The sequence below is a fragment of the Rhamphochromis longiceps genome, linkage group LG6 (genome assembly GCF_057381845.1).
Source record: "Rhamphochromis longiceps isolate RC_006_pf linkage group LG6, R_longiceps_female_GT1.1, whole genome shotgun sequence".
NCBI lineage: Eukaryota > Metazoa > Chordata > Actinopteri > Cichliformes > Cichlidae > Rhamphochromis > Rhamphochromis longiceps.
In genome coordinates, this window is record NC_140562.1 from 7,497,918 (window position 1) to 7,517,913 (window position 19,996).

The following is a 19,996-nucleotide window of genomic DNA, read 5'->3' on the forward strand; positions in this document are numbered from 1 at the left end:
GTGATGCTGCAGTGTTGTTTGACCTGAATGTATACGGAGTTTAGGACCCAGATTACTCCCAGATTTAAGAGCATCTTAGTCCGACAAATATGACAATAACAACGGCCGCTTGCATGTTCTGCAAAAAAATGTGCTTTGTTGTGTATCTGACGGACAAACACCAAACCAGTTCCACATCACGGAAGTTGCACCATTTTTACAAACCAATTCTGGTTCATCTGTTTCACTCAACAATCGGCCATGTGCGTATGAAAACAAAGGCACTGCGCATGCGCGTTTTACTCCCATTCTATCGCGATATTTCATTTTCCTATCGTTGCCTAACATTATACCGGTATTACCGTGAACGGTATAATATGGCCCAGCCCTACTCTATACTGCTAAATGTAGCTTTTTTGATTCACACTTCAAAATAATCTTTATTTTTATAAAAATGACAAGTTGAAAAAACAAATCAAAAAACAAAAATCAATTTTTTATCAATGCCAAATATTACGGAACTCTGTAAATTGTTTACAGGCTATTCTGTCACCGAAACAACTGAAACTAAAGTGCTCTTCTACCAATGTACCATTGATTAACCGCAAATGAGAGGTAGTGTCAGGTACTTGCATCATTTTCTAGTCTGACTGTAAATTCACCAGACAGCAGGATATCGACCTGTTTCTCTTGTTCACTCATCTTTATCATTTCTCTTCTAACTGCTTTGATCTTTTTAAACCTTACCCAGACCGCTGGCTTGCGCTGTGGCTGTCGAGCTCTTTGTAGCTTAAGCTACGTTACCTTTGTTAACTTCCTTAAAATATCCATGTTCAGCTGGGTGAAGACAATTTATGATTACGTTTTCATGGTGCTCCACCTACAGTTTATTTTGAACTTTTTGACTTCGCTCATAGTGAAGAGCTTCCATGTTAATGACATGTTGTATGTGCTGTATGTGTACATGTGACTGTTTGCTTAGCTCATAACTGAACCAGACAGGATCAAGAACGCTGGAACAAATCGAGCCCCTGGTCAGCTGATTTGTACAACTTTACTTATGCCGACTTGATTGGCTGCCCTCATTAACAACATAATGAACAGCAGATGGGTGGGGCTTCTATGCTCTCATTCAGAGCCATGTGTCCTCCAACACAACAACTACAGGTTTCTGGATGTTAATGAACAAATGTTGACTGGTTGACAAGTGGGTGGCTGCAGCTCAGGAGGTAGAACAGGTCATCTACCAATCTGTAGGTTGGTGGTTCCATCCCCGGCTGCTGCAGTCTGCAGATACTAACTGATGCATCCATTGGAATGTGAATGTTAGACAGAAAGCACTTAAGCATAGAAAAAAGTGCTCGGATGAATCAGTGAATGAGTGCTTTGAGTGCTCAGGCTGAGTAGAAAGCCGCTGTTTAAGAACCCTTACAACTGAAACAAGGGCAGAGAGTGTCAGCAATGAGAGACGTGTGAAAAGAAACACCAAAGATGCAACACACAGCAGTCATTGTTGTTAACACTTGGATTTACTTGAGCTCTTTTGCATGTTAACGCCGTCTTCTCTGGCAGCCTGACAGAGAGACCCACAAGCAAGAGTAGCCCCAGATCCGTTACACCACATTGTACACTGCCCCCATCAACAACAGGCCCACTCTGCAGGTAGACAGGGTGTCCACTAACTGCCAGCGGACTGCTAATACGCTACCACTGCTGAAACATGATTTCAGAATAAGTGGGAGAAATCTTAATTAAAAGCATTTCCACTGCAGTTAGAAGAGTTCAAGAAAATCACAAAGCTCTATTTTTAAATAGTGGAAGTTGTCAGTATTGTTTCTGCTGAGACAGTTACTGTGGCTCACAAAACAAAAAAACCCAAAACAAAACCTTTGTCAGTCTTTTTTTGTTCGTTTTCCATATTAACTTTGACGTCCAGACTGTAAGAAAAAGCAGGAAACAGAAATTATCTGTTAACCAGAGAGGAAAACCTTACTGCAATGGGGGGAAAAAAGAGACATCAGTATTTTCCAGCAGAAGATAAGGAATATAATATTATGTTTAAAATAAAAGGTTCAACCTGATACTTTTGGTAATATTTTGTTTTCTTTACAAGCATATGTTTTTCATTTATTACAGTATATTTAAATTGACCATTTTGTGATTTACAATGTTTTGGAGAACTGTAATAACATTAATAGAGATTATTAAACATATAATTTAGAAACCAGATTTAGAACATTTAGAGCAGCCTATAGAGATTACCTGAACATTTGCTGACCTTTGTATCTAAGACTTTGTCCTTGTCTACTTAAACCTCCAACACTATAAAAGTATACACATATACTATGTTTGTGTATATGAGAGAAAAAAAAAAGCATAAAAGGACCAGTTTTTGTGATTCAGGATAGTGAAGCAAGCCTTAAATGTTACATAAAAGCTGCCTTTAAAAAGGCAGCACGCCCTATTCATTAAACTGCATCCTCATAATCTTCCAGGCAGAGCTCAGTGGAGCTCATTGTGCTGCTTGGTAACTGTTGCCACAGTGACCAGAAATTAACACTAGCACACTCACTAACACACACACACGATTCAAGGTCATATGGGAACACTATTTATTTAATATTCCTTAGGCGATGAGGAGCTAAAGCATTTGTAACCTTCATGTTAGTTTACAACATCACCCTGGTGCTGATATTCAGGTCTCAAAGGTGCCAATAAAGTCAGACTTGTCCCACTCTGGCTTTGTTTACATCTTTAGGCAGAAGCATTTTGACAGTGAGAGTACTTCCTTCTTTCTTGTTCAATGTATAGTATAAAATTGCGCTAAACATTCAAATGTAGAAAAGTCTTGTCTTGTCTTGTTGACATCCTCTAACAGACATCAGTAAGAAAATTGGTTTTCACCATATATGTTGGCCAATATGCTAATGTGTTTAAATGTAAGTATATAATCAGCTAATCAGATGGCAGCAACTCCGTGCATTTATCTATTTAGGTATGTAGACATGGACAAGTGGCTGAAGTCCAAACTGAGAGATAGAGTAGGGAGGAAAGGTGATTTAAGTGACACTGCATGGTTGTTGGTGCCAGACGAACTAGCATGAGCATTTCCAGAAACTCCTGGGATTATGTTTAGGTTTAAAGAAAATGGTCTGAAAAACAGAAAGTATCCAGCGAGCAGCAGACCTCTGGTGTAATATCCCTTGTTGATGCCAGAGGTCAGAGGAAAATGGCCAGACTGCTTTGAGCTGATGTGAAGCTCAGCTATATATGTATACATATATACACACACTGCATGTTTATAAGCGCAAACAATGCTAAACACTGCTGATGACAGATGTTACTAGGTAGGTAGATTTAATTAATAGTGTGTAGTGTAATATTATAAGTTGGTAGGTAGGCTAATAAAATTACTTGGTGGGTTACAGACACCAATAGCATCATAACATACACTTTATCAAAAGCTATGACTTTATAGATGATTAGTGAGTAGGTGGGACATATCCTAATATAATCTAACAAAACAATGCCAGTCAATCAGAAGACAATGTTAACAATAGATGTATGGAAGCATTCTGCGTTTATACTGCTCACTGTGGTAGCGTCCTAGACAATGGGGTCGTGTGTATTGTTTATCCAATATTGGTATGTCATGTGATGCTGGTAGCCATATGGCTACAGCCCTCCACAGTGCCTACAAAACATTTGGGATGTGACCTGCAGTGTGGCAGCTGTCAGCATGTTGCCCTGAGCAGAAATAGGATGGATACTGAATGCGGGAATGAAAACAGTCGGCACACTGACAGTGAAATGCGTTTTCAGTCAGTTTGGTTGTGATTTAACACTCTGTTATAAATAATGCATGCTGAGATCAAAACCACTATTCTTTGACCTTTGGCTTTTCCCCGGTCTTGTCTGATAATGTTTCAAATTAGCTTCAGTTCTAATTTTTAAGCTTTGAGCTTCTGATCTCAGGATTATTTGACAGAGTTTCCTAATTTGTCCTGTTAATTATAATAATCAAATTATTTAATTAAATCAGTGATCTACTGTGTTAAATGTTTAGATTTATTAACTGTCACATTTGTAGTGATTGGTGCTTTCATATATATCTACATCAGCACCAGTATTAAACAAAAATAAAATAAAAATGTTGAGTTTGCAGTTGTAATCTGAGTAGCAACAAAAACAGCTTAAAATGATTTTAATTTGCTAAAATTATGTAATACATTTCTTTTGTTGATTAAAGCTGAACTATATGTATCCATGTGTGTTTGTCTGCTTCTGTTGTGACGTCTCAGTTGTTGGCAAGTCAATAACAGGATTACGAGGCGACTCCATTTTGATCATTGTTAAGACGAAGCTGTTGACCTCTTGCAGACAGTAGATGGATCGTTAATTTCATCCCATACAGCAGTGGGGGTTGTGGTAGTATTAAGCAGCGTGATGCAGCTCTAATTCCTGGCTGGATTAGGAGCTGAGGCCACAGGACTTTAAGGCTCTCCGCCTGTTGACTAGCAGGTTCACTCTTCGGGGCTTTTTAATATTTCAGCTCGCTTTCACATGTTTCCACTTTCAGCTACTATGGGTGCTTATAATGCAGCAGTGTTTCCAGGAGTTCACAGGGTTTTTTCCTCTATGATTGAAATTAATGATGTTGTGGTGGTATAAAATCAAACAGCCTGTACTGTCTTGTTGGAAGGATTTTTTACAGTGTTTTAACTGCAAGATGACAGATTTGGTGTGTGTGTCGTGTTTGTGTTTTTGTGCAAGTGTCTGTGTTCGCTTGTTTATGTGTTCTAGTGAATGAGAGAGTTTGTGTGTCTGTATGCCTTTGAAAGAGCATGTAATGGCTGCAGTGAAGAAGAGCAAGCATGTCAGCATTCTGAAGTTTGTGCTTCGATGCAAAATTTAGTGCTGCTGAAAACAAGGCATTATGATGGTAAAGATGTTAATAATTAATGTTAATGATAATTCAGCGTCCAACCTAACAGGCCACATGTACATTTTTATTGGAATGTGGAAGAAAATAGACAACTTGATTATATCATCTCCTCCTGCTGGTACTGTAACTTCAGCATGCATGCCCATTTCACTTTTGGAGAGAAAGCGTGAAATGGTCACAGTGGACCGGTGTGTCTATTACATGTTTTGCTCACAAACAACAGGTTGCAACGATTGATAGCTGGTGCTTCTGGGCAGACATTTATGGAAATGCCTGGTGTGAAGTGTTACTCATCTCAGCTGACTATTTATGTTACCCATTTTAATCAGAGCTACAAGTGAAACTAAAGGTGACTGAGGTGAAAAAAGTGCACGTACTCACAAATGTAGTCTGTTTTTAGGATCTGTTGATGTTCAGGAATCAGTGGTACCAATGACAAGAGACTCCCAAGAGAAACCTTCTTTCCTCCATCATCTCTGATTGGCTGCAGTGTTTCCTGGTCGACCTCAGCTGAGTGACTGATGACAGTGGCCCACTTTGTCTGAACCTGAAGGAAGACGGCATTGCTCCAGTTTTCTTTATGTAGGACAGTAGGCAGGCTGGTTGACGGCTTCTCACTGAGACCATTAAATCTCTTTCAGAGTCATTCACTGGTTCAGTTAGAGCCTTTGTTGGTTTTATTATTTCTAACACTATTGCAACTTAAATTTCTTGAGTATTTCCATTTTCTGTTGACAAGAACAGCTACTGTAGCCTGCAATAACATAAAACAAAATCGTTCTTAAGAGCTAAAAGGCCAGGAGAAATGATTGGGGCTAAATAGAAAATTACACTTTTCTTTCTGACAATGTTCATTTACATTTGCTGAGCAGAGTAATCTTACAGTTTGACTGAACGAGACCAAAATGAACAACGCCCTTAGCAACCTTTCTTATAGTAATTAGGACTAAAGTGAAAAGATTCTTTTATTTAATTTGAAAAAAATTACACTCATGTGTGACCTCATGGTGCCCAATCATTGGCAAGCTTGGAACTGCCCATTTTAGCTCTGTCATGGTGATACTGTGGACTTGTTTCAAAGCCTGAAGTCCAGATTCTCTATGGTAGTCACTTTTTCTCAGTTATATCCACATGAGACATTTTAGTTTTCTCATCTTTTCCTCACACTACTGTCTTGCAGAAAAAAATAGAAAGCACATGAACAAATTAAAAAAACCAAGAAGATTGAATGTTGCATATATGAAAGTTATTGTTTTAGTCATGTTTCAGGTAATATTCCTATAGAATCTCTGACAAGCAATCCTCAGGTTAGTGACTAAAAAGGTAAACCGTGTGGACTGAAGTACCCACTGATTTGTCAGAAATTATCAATAAGACTGAATGTCACATCCATGTGCCCAGTAATTTATCCCTTTGTATATTTGCAGTTGAGCTCTCATTTCGGTCAACTGTATTTGTGGTTTTGAGTAAACTGTTTCAAGACCTTTTTGGATGACTCAGTGACATTTGGCTCACATACTTGTGTTCCCCCCAAGATGAACTAATACCGTTTTCTCCTGTTACACCTTAACCAGGCCAAGTACTGTAACAACAAAGAGGGTTGTAAATTGGTTTCAGCTGCTTTGGTGTTAATGAAATTACTAACCTGTGCACGCCAACAATGAGACAGACCTAAAACAGGAATGGTTTTACAGGTGGAGGCCTTTGCCCATGTCTCCTTTGTGCGAGTGTCACGACTCACTCGATAAAGCCTCTTTTAATGATACAAAGAGCGGCTAGGTCCACACGGCTTCAGGGCGCACCACGTGATCATCAATTTCTATCACTTGGTCAAAGACCCTCTGCCCCCGGAATCAGTGACGGACGTCGCCACTGAGCACATGATTGCCGTGATTGCCTCCCCGTATACTGCCCCCAACACGTTATTAAACGCTGTTCAATTCGTACCCGGAATTAGGGGACAGGCGCGGGGTAACTGTGTGTTTTGCCCTTGGATTTCAATATCAGCGGCACTTTGGGATACTTGTGAATATCACCATGAACACATTTCACCCACTCCGCTTTCAGCAATGCCCCGGGGCGAACCAAGCTTTGGTGCATAAGGCTCTGCGTGCAGACCGTGTCCCCCAAAGCATGGCGCATACCCCCATGACTCCTTACCGGGACGCTGTAGTACCTCCTGAACCGGGGGAGGGTGTCGGAGCCTGAGCGATGTGAGTCTGGCATACCAGCTGAGTTTCGGCACCACTGTAAAGGGCCGTGACCGACACGCCGTTCTTTCGATTGTGTAACTGTTTTTTCCCCTAAATTGATTGTGCACTCGTATTAATTCCCTGGTTCGGCACACACACCAGCCAGCTTTCAACCCGCCCGCACACTTCTCCTCTCGTGTCCGACCTCGCTATGTGAAGGGAGAAACCTTGTTTGGTTGATTATTTCCACCTGGCCCTCCAGCCTCCCTGGCCCTGCCCCTTGAGCTCACTGCGCCATCCCTCCCCCTGCAGCTGAGCCAGGGACCACGCCTCCACCACAATGATGGCACAAGCATACATTGGCCCTTATTCACAAACAGTGTTCATAAATCATGCATTGAAACTTTCATGCACAAACCCAAATTTTATCAATATTTGTATAGCTGATTTGTACTTCACAAACAACTTTACAAATGTGAGTACAAACAAATGAAAGCCTGACTGACTTAGAAAACTTACACACATGTTTGCAAAATGAATACTAGTATATTTATATTTATCCTTATCAATAGTAGATGATAATATTATTACCAATAATGATATAGTGATCTTATTGTTAATTAGGTCACTATATACAATTTTCAAAAACATGGTAAGCCACAACATGGTTGGACTTGTTCTTTTTCTTCTTTTGGCTGTTCCCGTCACCAGTCGCCACAGCATATCATCTGCCTTCATCTCACACTATCCCTGGCATCCTTTTCTGTCACACCACCCCCTCTTTTATCCATGAACTTCTTGGGGGTTGCTGTAACTCAGGAGGTGGGGCAGGTGATCTACTAATTGGAAGGTTGGTGGCTCCTGAAGCTCCATCTTCAAACATCCTTTGTCCAGTATATTCACTATCCCTCCTCTATATATGTCCAAACCATTTCAACCATGCCTTTCTAACTTCAGCACTGACATTCGATTTCCAGCTTCAAACTCATGATTCTGACACTCTTAACCTGCACAACACTATTTCCATGCTTTTCTTTTAAGGTTACACTTGCTTCATTTCTCTTCATATTTACTCTGTGGTAGAAGAGTGTGACTCCACCTCCATTGCAGTAGCATTTAGCTTAAAATACTGTTTTGTCTTTTTTGAATGCTCAGTCCCTCCCTTTTTATATCTTGTTGGCATATGCATCATATATGTTTTTGTTCTTTTGAGCTTTTTTCAGACCACATTGACTGGAATGAATAAAACAGAAATCAGGGCAGAAAGAGCTGTGCAAAATGAGAAAAGCCAGCTCAGGGATGTCAAGTTGAAGATTTTAATCCTTAGACCAGCTTTGTGGATGGGAACCTTTAGAAGAAGCTCTGATAAGCCTTTGAGCATGTTGTTGGTTAGTGCCTAGTTCACAGGATAAGTAAAGGCTGAAAAGTGCTGAGTGCTGCAGCCACGCAGGTTGGCAGGCTGTGGGAAGTAATCTGGCTGTGGGCCTACCCTGCTGGAGTAACAGATGGCTCATTGCATCATGGGAGTTCTGTCCACAAATATCTGTAATAGTTGTAAATAGCACAAAAGCTGCAATAAAGGTAAAAAGGGCAGGTTTTGTTTTCAGTGAAACTGTTATGTTGCATGCTGTTTTACTGAACACAGTCTGTTAACGGACTATTCCAATGATTTTGGTTGTAACACTTTAAACAGAACATTGGAAACCTGACAGCCCTTGGAACTATTTTAAGTTTGTGGATGTTGTACAGGTCTGTTGTGAAAGTGAGGTTGGCGATCTTATGATGTTACTGGTTGAGTTTTACTTATGGTTATGCTTATGAGTGGGTACTAACCAAAACATATGAGCATGAGTAGCAGAATGAACCTCATCCAAGGGTTGTCTGAGTAGCAGAGTGAAGCTTTTGGTCATGCAGGAAGTAGACCGTTCAACCACATTGCAAGAGGACAGTTGAGGTAGTTCTGGCATATGATTAGGGTGCCTCCTTTATAGAAGGAGGTGATATGGCCTCAAAATTATATCACGATATTTTAAGAAAATTTGCAATAATTATATTTTATGACAATATAAAAAAGGCTTTGTTGATGCTCAGTTCCTTTCAATTCAATTTCAGTTTTGTTTATATAGCACCAAATCACAACAAAATTGGCCTCAAGGTACTTTATTATTTTAAGGTACAGACCCAGTAATACACAAGCTCACAGTTGTAAATCAGTGACGCGGATCTCTCATCCTGCTTTTCAAGTGAGCTACTGTCATTGATGACAGTCTTCCTAATTTAAAGGTAGTCTATTGAAACAACGTGAACGTGAACCCTGAATTCTTATTACCAAAATGTATTTTGTAATTGTAGATGTTCCTAACTGTGTACCTCAGCAACAATAACCAACACTTTAGTGAAGTCCCCATCACACCAGAGACACTGTGCAGAGATGTGGTGGAGCTCTGCAAGGAGCCTGGCGAGTCTGACTGCTATCTGGCTGAGATATTGAGAGGCTCAGGTGAGTTTCTTGTGTCAAGTAGATATCCAAACTGCTAGTAGTGACCTAATAATAATAATAATGAATTGCGGTATTCATTCACGTGAACCTCAAATACACAAACACTGATATGGTTGTAGCTATATCTCAAAAGTAGCCATAATGTGACTTTCAGGTCAGGTGATAAGAACTATAGTTTCACACATAGTTTTTGGCCCTATAGTGTAATTATATCATGATTGATTAATTCCATCTCTTTTTGTAACAAAGGGTTAATGTTATATTCTTTAACATTGTATGCTTTTTTTCAATCAATCAGAACGTGTTGTTGGAGATGGAGAACAGATGCTGGAGGTGTTGCAGCGATCAGGACAGCAGAGGGGAGAGGTACGTTATCTCCTCCGTCACCAAAGAGCACCTGGACGAGAATCAGGTAAGAAAGAAATTTAATGGCTAAAGGTAATTAAAAAACTGACATACTATGTTATTTACTATGGGGCGATCGTGGCTCAAGAGTTAGGAGTTCGCCTTGTAATCGGAAGGTTGCCGGTTCGAGCCCCGGCTCGGTCAGTCTCGGTCGTTGTGTCCTTGGGCAAGACACTTCACCTGTTGCCTACTGGTGGTGGTCAGAAGGCCCGGTGGCGCCAGTGTCCGGCAGCCTCGCCTCTGTCAGTGCGCCCCAGGGTGGCTGTGGTTACAATGTAGCTTCCCATCACCAGTGTGTGAATGTGTGTGTGAATGGGTGGATGACTGGATATGTAAAGCGCTTTGGGGTCCTTAGGGACTAGTAAAGCGCTATATAAATACAGGCCATTTACCATTTACCATTTAATAAAGGACCACACACCACCAGAACAGTCTCAGTACTATTTGGCACTCATAACATTTAAAAAGAAAAAATTAAAATGTCCAAACAGCCGTAACTACAGTACAGGTTATGATTTAGGTACAACATTTAAGTCTAAGCTAATTTATAATTATAAGTAATCAATTGAATGTTAATTATGAAGAATTTGATAGACAGTATCCATCCTCTCACTTTTGATGGCAGGTATGGATCCTGTGGTTAACTCAGTGGAGTGGCAGTACTGGTGTATCCCCTTTGTAAATATACAGATATACCTCTATCCATCTATTAGTTGATATACAGAGGTGGCAAAAGAACACACATTGTTCACATTTTTCACAAGTACAGATGCTTGTGTTTGAAAAGTAAAAAGGTGAGTGTTCCTCTAATTCTCTTGACAGTGTATATACAGAAAATATTGGCACTATTGAAGGTCCGAATGAGCACAGTGTATCTTGTAGGTTACTTTGCTTTCACTCGTTCGTCCATCCATCTTCTTTCGCTTATCCAGGGCCGGGTCGCGAGGGCAGCAATCTAAGCAGAAAAGCCCAGACCTCCCTCTCCCCAGCCACCTCCTCCAGCTTGTCTGGGGGAACACCAAGGCGTTCCCAGTCCAACCGAGAGATATAATCTCTCCAGCATGTCTTGGGTCTGCCCCGGGGCCTCCTCCCGGTGGGACATGCCCAGAACACCTCACCCAGGAGGCATCCTTATCAGACGCCTAAACCACCTCAGCTGGCTCCTTTTGATGTGGAGGAGCAGCGGCTCTACTCTGAGCCCCTCCCAGATGGCAGAACTTCTCACCCTATCTCTAAGGGAGAGGCCAGTCACCCTTTCTCTGAAGGGTGACTGGCTCACAGAACGAGTATCTGTGATCTCGTTCTTTCGGTCACTATCCACATCTTGTGGTACATAAGGGATGTAGATCGACCGGTAAATCAAGAGCTTCGCTTTTAAACTCAGCTCTCTCTTCACCACGACAGATCAGTTTAGTGTCCGCATCACTAATCCATCTGTTGATCTCTCGCTTCCTTTTCCCGTCACCCGTGAACAAGACCCCGAGATACCTAAATGCCTGCACTTGGGGCAGGAACTCGTCACTGACCCAGAGTGGGCACTCCACCCTTTTCTGGCTGAGGACCATGGCTTCAGATTTGGAGGTGCTGATCCTCATTCTCACCACTTCACACTCAACTGCGAACTGTTCCAGTGTGACCTGGAGGCCATCATCCGATGAAGCCAACAGAACCACATCATCTGTGAAAAGCAGAGATGAGATTCTGAGACCACCCAACTAAAAGCTGTTCACCACCTCATAATTCTGTCAAATAAAAATTATGAACAGAATCGGTGACAAAGGGCAGCCCTGGCCAAGAATGAGTCCGACTTATTGCCGGCTATCCGGACCAAGCTCTTGCAACGGTTGTATAAGGATCGAATGGCCTGAAGCAATGGACCAGACACCCCATACTCCCGAAGCACCTCTCACAAGACACTCTGAAGGACACGGTCTTCTCCCAGTCCACAAAACACACGTAGATTAGTTGGGCAAGTTCCCATGCACCCTCAAGTATCCTTGAGAGGGTAAAGAGCTGATCCTGTGTTCCATGACCAGGATGAAAACCGCATTGTTAATGCTGTATCAGAGGTTTGACTAGCGGGTGGACTCTCCTTTCCAGCACCCTGGCATAGACTTTCCCAGAGAGGCTGAGGAGTGTGAGCCCCCTATAGTTGGACACACCCTTTGGTCCCCGTTCTTAAAGATGGGAATCACCACCCTGGTCTGCCAATCCAGAGGAACCACCCCTGATCTACACACAACATTGTAGAGGCATGTCAACAAAGACAGCCCTACAACATCCAGAGCCTCCAGGAACTCAGGGCGGACCTCATCCACCCCAGGGGCTCTGCCACCAAGGAGTTGTTTAACTGCCCCAGTGACCTCGCCCCCGGAGATAGGCTAGTCGTCCCCCTCAGACTCTGCTTCCTCCACAGAAGACGTGCCAGTGGGATTAAGGAGGTCCTCAAAGTATTCCTTACAATGCCCGACTATGTTTTCAGTCAGAAGTCAGCAGCGCTCCACCCGCACTATACACATTGCAGGTGGAGCACTGCTTTCCCCTCCTGAGTCGTCTGATGGTTTGCCAGAATCTCTTCGAGGGAGTCCTCGTTAGAGACCAAATTTCTAAGATTTTTAGGCCAAAGTGCAATAACCTCAGTTTTATCTGAATTCAGAAGCAGAAAATTAGAGGTCATCCAGGTCTTTATGTGTTTAATAGACTCCAATTTTTTCTCGTAAATGGAGAGTCCTCTTCACACACTAAGGATAATTATGGAGTTCCACAGGCTTCAGTGCTAGAACCAATTCTGTTTAGATTATACATGCTTCTTTACATGCAGTATACAAAGTATTAAAGACAGCATTAAAGACATAAAAACCTGGATGACAACTAGTTTTCTGCTTCCAAATTCAGATGAAACTGAGCTTATTGTACTTGGCCCTTAAAGAGTCTCAGAGGGATGCTGAAAGGTTCATGCATTTATTACTTCCAGGCTGGACTAGTGTAATTTGTTATTGTCAGGATGTCCTAAAACTCCCTGAAAAGCCTTCAGCTAATCCAAATTGCTGCAGCAAGAGTACTGACAGGGACTAGAAACAGATTTCTCCTGTTTTGGCTTCCCTTCATTGGCTCCCTGTTAAATCCAGAATGGAATTCAAAATCCTGCTCCTCACATACTGTCATGGTTCACTGTGTGGCTGGCAGGAAATAAAACCCAAACACAGGAGTCATACGCGGGGAGGGATGAACTCAAAACAGCAGCTTTATTGCTGGAAAAACACATAGGTACTAAACTAAACACAAGGAGCTATAAACAAGAAACTCAAATCAAAAACCAGAGACACGAGGGAGCTACACTGGAAACACAAGGACATAGGAGCGCGGAGGAAACACACAGTGAGGGGACGACGCCACACAGAACAGAGGGGGACATTGACATAAGTACACAGAAGGTAACGAGGGAAGTGGAAGCACACGGGGAACACAGCTGAGGACAATTACACATAACAGAGTGGGGGAGGACACGAAATTCTGACACCAAGACGTGGACCTTAAACATAACACAGAGAGTACACAGAGACAGCCGAGAGAAGCAGAGAGAGAGAGAACATGATGGAAAGAGGAAAACACAGAGCACAAGGAGTATGAGCAAAACACAATAGCTCACATCACTATATACACGGCCACACAGAGGGAGACAAAGGGGGATAACGACACGAGAGGAAATCCAGTAAATTAACCTGAACAACTTAGGACCCATAGAATAACAAATGAACTTAACATGACACAGGAACACAGGAAAACTAAGAACGCTGGGTCAAATGACCCAGAATCTTGACACATACAAGGCCTTGAATAATCAGGCCCCATCTCATCTTAATGACCTTATAGTACCATATCACCTGATTAGAGCACTATGCTCTCGCACTGCAGGCCTACTTGTTGTACCTAGAGTATTTAAAAGTAGAATGGCAGGCAGAGCCTTCAGCTTTCAGGCCCCTCTTCTGTGAAAGCAGCTTCCAGTTTGGATTCGGGAGACAGACACTATCTCTACTTTCAAGATTAGGCTTCAAACTTTCCTTTTTGCTAAGCATATAGTTAGGGCTGGACCAAGTGACCCTGAATCCTCCCTTAGTTACTCAGCAATTGACTGCTGAGTAACTAAGGCTGCTGGGGGCTTATTATTATGCACTAGTATTTTATCGTCATTCACCTTTTTCACTCACTATGTGTTTATATACATTGTTGTCAATCTTGGCTTATCCTGACCATCTTCTGCACCAACACTGGATAGGCAGTAGAGCATGGCTAAAATGATTAAATTCTTCATTAGTATTTACTGTGTTTTGTGTCCAGTTGGATCCAGGGCTGCAGATCAGATGATGAGGAGAAACCAGGTGAAAGCCTCGTTGGAGAGATGTCTGGAGAATGGGGTGAGAGACTTTTACTGTGATTTTGATAAAAATAAATCAGTGTGTTTTGCCTTGGCTTACATTTTTATTACCGACTAACATGAATCCCTTCAAACACATTCATAGATATTGCATTTTGAGTTTCTGTGATCAGCAGTCCCCAAACTTTTTTGTGCCACGGACCGGTTTATGTCCAACAACATTTTCATGGACCGGCCTTTAAGGTGTCGCAGATAAATGCAACAAAATAAAACCAGTACCCATACTAAAAAAAAGAAGATTTATTCATAACGCACGGGAAAAGACCCAGAGAAACCAAGTTAACGATAAAAACGATAAAAAGAATAATGCTAAAAACCGACAAAAACCCTGAAAACCATGAATTTCACATCCAAGCCTGAACTCTCGCAGCCGGGTACCAAACGACTCATGGACGGGTACCGGTCCATGGCTCGGGGGACCGCTGCCGTAAATGGCTGAACAGAAAGTTGTGCATTGCACCTTAAAATGCATGAAGGTTGTGACAGCTGGACAGTGTAATGTGTCTTTTAGTATTTCTGTCTGTGTGAAAGTGAACTCTGACTGTATCTGCGTTACAGGTTTCAGCTCCTTGTCTGGACATGACGCTGAATGAGCTGCACGACCTGGCAACCCGACAGCAGCAGCAGATCAGTGCTCAGCAGCAGCTGCTGGCCTCCAAGGTAAAACACACCATACACAACTATTACTACTGTTACTACTACTGGTGTTACCACTTATATTGATGCTGATACTATTTTAAATGCAGTTCACAATAACCTCTTGCAGTTGCCTATGGATGCTTATTAACTACTTCTTGTACTCAGTTTGCCCCCTGGACTAGTATACCAAACAAAGCTCTGTGCAAACAGAGACTAATGTTCATACTAAAGTGATGTACATGATTCGACTGTGACTACACAAGCCTTCTATACCTCATATGAATGGCTAGATATATTTTACAAGATGTACTGTAAATTTATTATTTATTTATTAACCTTTATTTAACCAGGAAGATCCCATTGAGATTAAAAACCTCTTTTTCAAGGGAGACCTGGCCAAGATAGGCAGCAGCAGATGTCTCACAGTTACAGAAATTACTCAAACACAGGCAGCAACAACACACATGCAACAATAAGTGAAAGAATACAAATAAAATAAAAAATAAAATTCAATAAAAATAAAAAAGTCAATGTTTCATGTCTTCCAGTTAAAGTATATCAGGAAGAAATCGGTGTAGCTGTTTAGCATGATATGATATGATAAAGACCTGAAAAGCATTGTGTTTTGCAGGAGCAGCAGCTACGGTTCCTGAAACTGCAGGATCACCAGCAGCAGCAACAGGAGGCGTCAGAACAGGAGCGGCTGTGGCAGCTCAGGGAGAATGCGCATAACCAGGAGGCCAAACTGCGACGAGTCCGGGCCCTAAAGGGTCAGGTGGAACAGAAACGCCTAAGTAATAGCAAACTAGGTCAGTGAGCCATGCGACTACATAGGCTTTGTAACATTTTGCAGAGCTTCTTTATTCTTATCCAAAACATTAGTTTTGAACTGTTTTATGTGTCACATATTCCTGGGCCTAATTGTATAAAATCAATATGAAGCACTAATGCACCGACAAGTTTGGCACATTAGTTTGGGGCAAACATCAACATGGGAAAAACATTAGAAAACTATTTAAGAAATTTTTCGTTTCATAAATAGTCTAATTTTTGTATTTTTTAAAATAAACTTGGGATTTTTTTAAATGGGAGCTAATATTCTCATATCCAACTCTATATTTCTGTTCACTGACTATCAGAAAAGCTAAAGAAGAGGTACTGGCGCCCCACTGTTCATTTTCAATCCCAAACTCGTGGTGTAAGTCAACTTTCTTTTGACTGGCTACCCTTCTTAAACAAAAGGTTTACAGGCAGCTGGTGTTACGTATAAGGAGAAGAGGCTCTAAATAAAATTCAACCGTCCAAGTTGTTATTCAATTCAATTTTCTTTTATACAGCGCCAAATCACAACAACAGTCGCCTCAAGGCACTTTATATTGTAAGGTAGACCCTACAAAAATACATACAGAGAAAAACTCAACAATCAAATGACCGCTTATGAGCAGCACTTTGGCAACAGTGGGGAGGAAAAACTCCCTTTTAACAGGAAGAAACTTCCAGTAGAACCAGGCTCAGAGAGGGGCGGGGCCATCTGCTGTGACAGGTATACCAGTACAGGCCGTGGTCATACATGAGAAATCAGTTGCAAACAATCCAAGTAACGCAAGCAACAGGAAAAGTCAATGAAATACTCTAAATCAGATCAGTTAGGATAGTAGTAGGCAACACAAGGAATACTAGGAATTACTGGAAAGCTTTACTGCAAAGAGTACAGTCTGGCTTAAGATTGTTGTGACGGTATATATACTGAGGAGACTGACTAACTGAACACTGGCCTGGCACAAAAATAGCAGGAAACAGAACAAAGTAAAGTGTAAGACAAATTTAAGTAAAACAGAATGTGACTGTTCATGATGGTGTGATTGAGATGACCATATTAGGGATATGTGCTTTTACTAATCATCATCCAGAACCATGTGTAGAAAAATGCTTTCTGATAGGAATTGACTACATAAATTTTAACCGAATATACGTGGTAAATCTGAATCAGAGAAACTTGATTAATCTCAGAGGAAAATTTAGTTTCAAAGAAAATGAGTGCAGAAACAGAGATATTGATAGATAAATGTTAAGATAAATATAGAGATAGGTATAAATATAAATATAAAAGGACAAGTATGTGCAAATATGTCATGGTGTACAAAAATGAGAGGGTGCACTGAGATGTGATTTGTTCCGTTCCACATGTGTGGACCTGACTGAAGAGTTTGATAGCAGCGGGAAGGAAAGACCTGTACCACAACTCAGACAGGCGAGGTTGAAGGAACCTGTTGCTGAAACTACTCTTCAGATTGTCCAGTGTGTTATGGAGGGGGTCCATGTCCATGATTGCCTGCAGTCTTGCAAGCATTTTGTCAAAGATCACCACCTCCGTGGCGAACTTCATGCCAAAAACAGACTCGGCCTTCCTGAATTTGTTCAGTCTGTTTGCGTCCTTCTCTTTGATGCATGCACCCCAGCATGCCACAGCAAAGAAGCTACTGCTCGCAGTGTTCAAATGACAGAAAAGAATGCTAAACAGCACGTCGACACTGCTATATAAACACCATCATCAGATTAAAAAAATGAATACTACCTTTTATGGTTTACAGCAGGGATGTCAAACTCAATTGCACAGGGGGCCAAAACTTAAGGCACACTTTAGGTCGCGGGCCAAACAAGATAAACATTTATTGAACACTAAAACAATGTTTTTTAAACATAAATATGAATAAAAACAGACAGGAATATTATTCCAGAAAAAAATAAACTTTAAATATTTTGCTCTTCATAAAAATATATCCTGTCAAAATTATGCAAGTTAGAAATATGAACATGCTGCCAAAACCCCAGAAAAAATAAATGAAAGCAAACACAAGGTTGGAGCCGCATGTAGCTGAGGCGTTGCTTCAGGAATGGAACTAATAAACTGTGCGGGCCATTCAGTGTGGTACTTTGCCTTGAGTGTATCATTACACTGCAGCTCCATCTGAATCTGCACAGGTGCAGTTTCCACATAAATGGGTTGCAAAGCAGCTCGAAATTCTCTTTTTGTGCTTCAAAGTCACCAAAGCGCCGGGCATACTCAGTGCGCAGTGCGCTCAGTTTATCAGCAAAGTGCGCCGACTTGGTTCAACATTACTTGGCAACAGGGAAAGTGAGGTGATAGGTTTGTAGTTTGAACCTATTTGCTGGAACGTTCAAGACAATTTGATTACACAGCAAAAGCAAGACACAAGTAGGCAAAGTTCTTCGTGTTACTCATGCATGAGGGAGAGAACCACGACAAGCGCCGTTCCTTCGCTTGACCCCAGTCGCTCTCGTCCGCTCCCCCATAACATTGTTCCTTTATTGAGCTCACATGAATACACATAGGTTCATTAACACATGACGTATACATACACACAAAGAGTACCTTGCCTGTGCGTTGTGTAAGTAAGTGTGTGTGTGTGTGTGTGTGTGGGGTCAGTGTGTGACCCCATAAATGACTTCCCTAAACCTGCTGGTCTGTAAGTCCAGCAGTTCATCTAAACAAAAGGCACTTAGACTAAAACTGACATGGCTACGTTTATCCTACCATAAAACAACAAGAGAAGGTACGCCCTCTCCCATGCTCCCAGGTGTGAATGCCAGAACACTCTGGAAGTCTTTGCAGACTCCTAAGGATCACACATCGTATCACTACACAATCGATTATACACCTCTAAGCATATATGGTTAAATATTGCTAAGCATAAATGACAATCAACAATATAAACCTGACATGAGGCAAGTTGCACTGGTGCATTTGTGACTGCTTCACTTCAAATGCCTTCACTGCATCATACATGCCGTGTCCATGAACTGACAGATTTCCTTGCCGAGCTCAAAAACTCTATTGAGAACTTTTCCCCAACTCAGCCAACGGACCTCTGTATGATAAGGAATGTCAGCAAGCTCTGAATCTATTTCCTACATAAAAGACTGAAATTGACGGTGATTCAAACCTTTAACGCGGTGATCATTACATGCTCCATTTTTAGGACTCTACCACACAGCCTTTCCTGGTGTGTGATGCAGTGATATGCTGTTAACTCACCGGTACATTTCTCCTCCTTGCGCATCTTTACTCTCATCCTGCCGACGAGTCCACTTTTTTTCACCGCACAACACCGGCGCTCCATCTGTTGTAAGTCCAACAAGTTTGTCCCAGGGCAGTTTCATGTCGGTCACACTTTGACATGCGTTTTCAAAAATGTCTTTTCCTGTCGTTGTCCCGTGCATCGATTTAATGTCCAATATTTCCACTCCACGGATGAAGATGGCCAGCCGTGCAATGTCCATCATGTCTGTACTTTCATCCACAGCAAGAGAGTATGCCCAGTACAAGGTTTTAAAAAAACCTATTCAAACTGTAAATGAGTGTAATGGTTATCTTTAAATAAGTAGTGCAGGGTACTGCGGGATGACACCAGGATCAATTAAGGACTGCAATGATATGATTGTGTTGCAGTGGAGGAGATCGAGCAGATGACCAGCCTTTTCCATCAGAAGCAGACAGAGCTGCTCGTGGCTGTGGCGAGGGTAGAGGAGCTGAGCAACCAGCTGGAGGGACTGAGGAGCAACAGTCTGGAGCCTTCTCTTCCTCTTCTTCTGCACCACCACAACATGTCTTCTACAGCTGAGCTGGAATGTCTCTACAAAGAACTGCAGGTGAGATGTCAGCTGAGAATTTCTCTTGCTAATATTAAATTATACTTTGCTGTTCTACAATTAAATTAAATGTTTGCCATATTTTCTGCTTTCTTTACAGTATGATATAAATATATATCGGATTTTTATAGCAAAATTTGTCATTCAGCGTTCTTTGATGAATGTGAAAATCTCTTGACATTAATCAACTACAGACATAAAATCATATTTCTACCTAATAGAGAGAGTGA

General features: G+C 41.6%; 1 protein-coding gene across 3 annotated transcripts in view; it reads left to right on the forward strand.

Moving 5' to 3' along the window:
- Positions 1-19,996, forward strand: part of LOC146667429 (apoptosis-stimulating of p53 protein 2-like) — a 38,142-nt gene that overhangs the window by 2,984 nt on the left and 15,162 nt on the right. For all 3 annotated transcript variants that reach the window (XR_014912052.1, XM_085409117.1, XM_085409118.1), the window contains exons 2-7: positions 9,469-9,616; positions 9,915-10,028; positions 14,360-14,436; positions 15,015-15,116; positions 15,727-15,904; positions 19,567-19,766. Coding sequence is in view for 2 of the 3 variants with exons in the window: in XM_085409117.1 (XP_085265243.1) it covers positions 9,469-9,616; positions 9,915-10,028; positions 14,360-14,436; positions 15,015-15,116; positions 15,727-15,904; positions 19,567-19,766 (819 nt within the window). In the remaining variant the exon portion in view is untranslated. The remainder of the gene's footprint in view (positions 1-9,468; positions 9,617-9,914; positions 10,029-14,359; positions 14,437-15,014; positions 15,117-15,726; positions 15,905-19,566; positions 19,767-19,996) is intronic.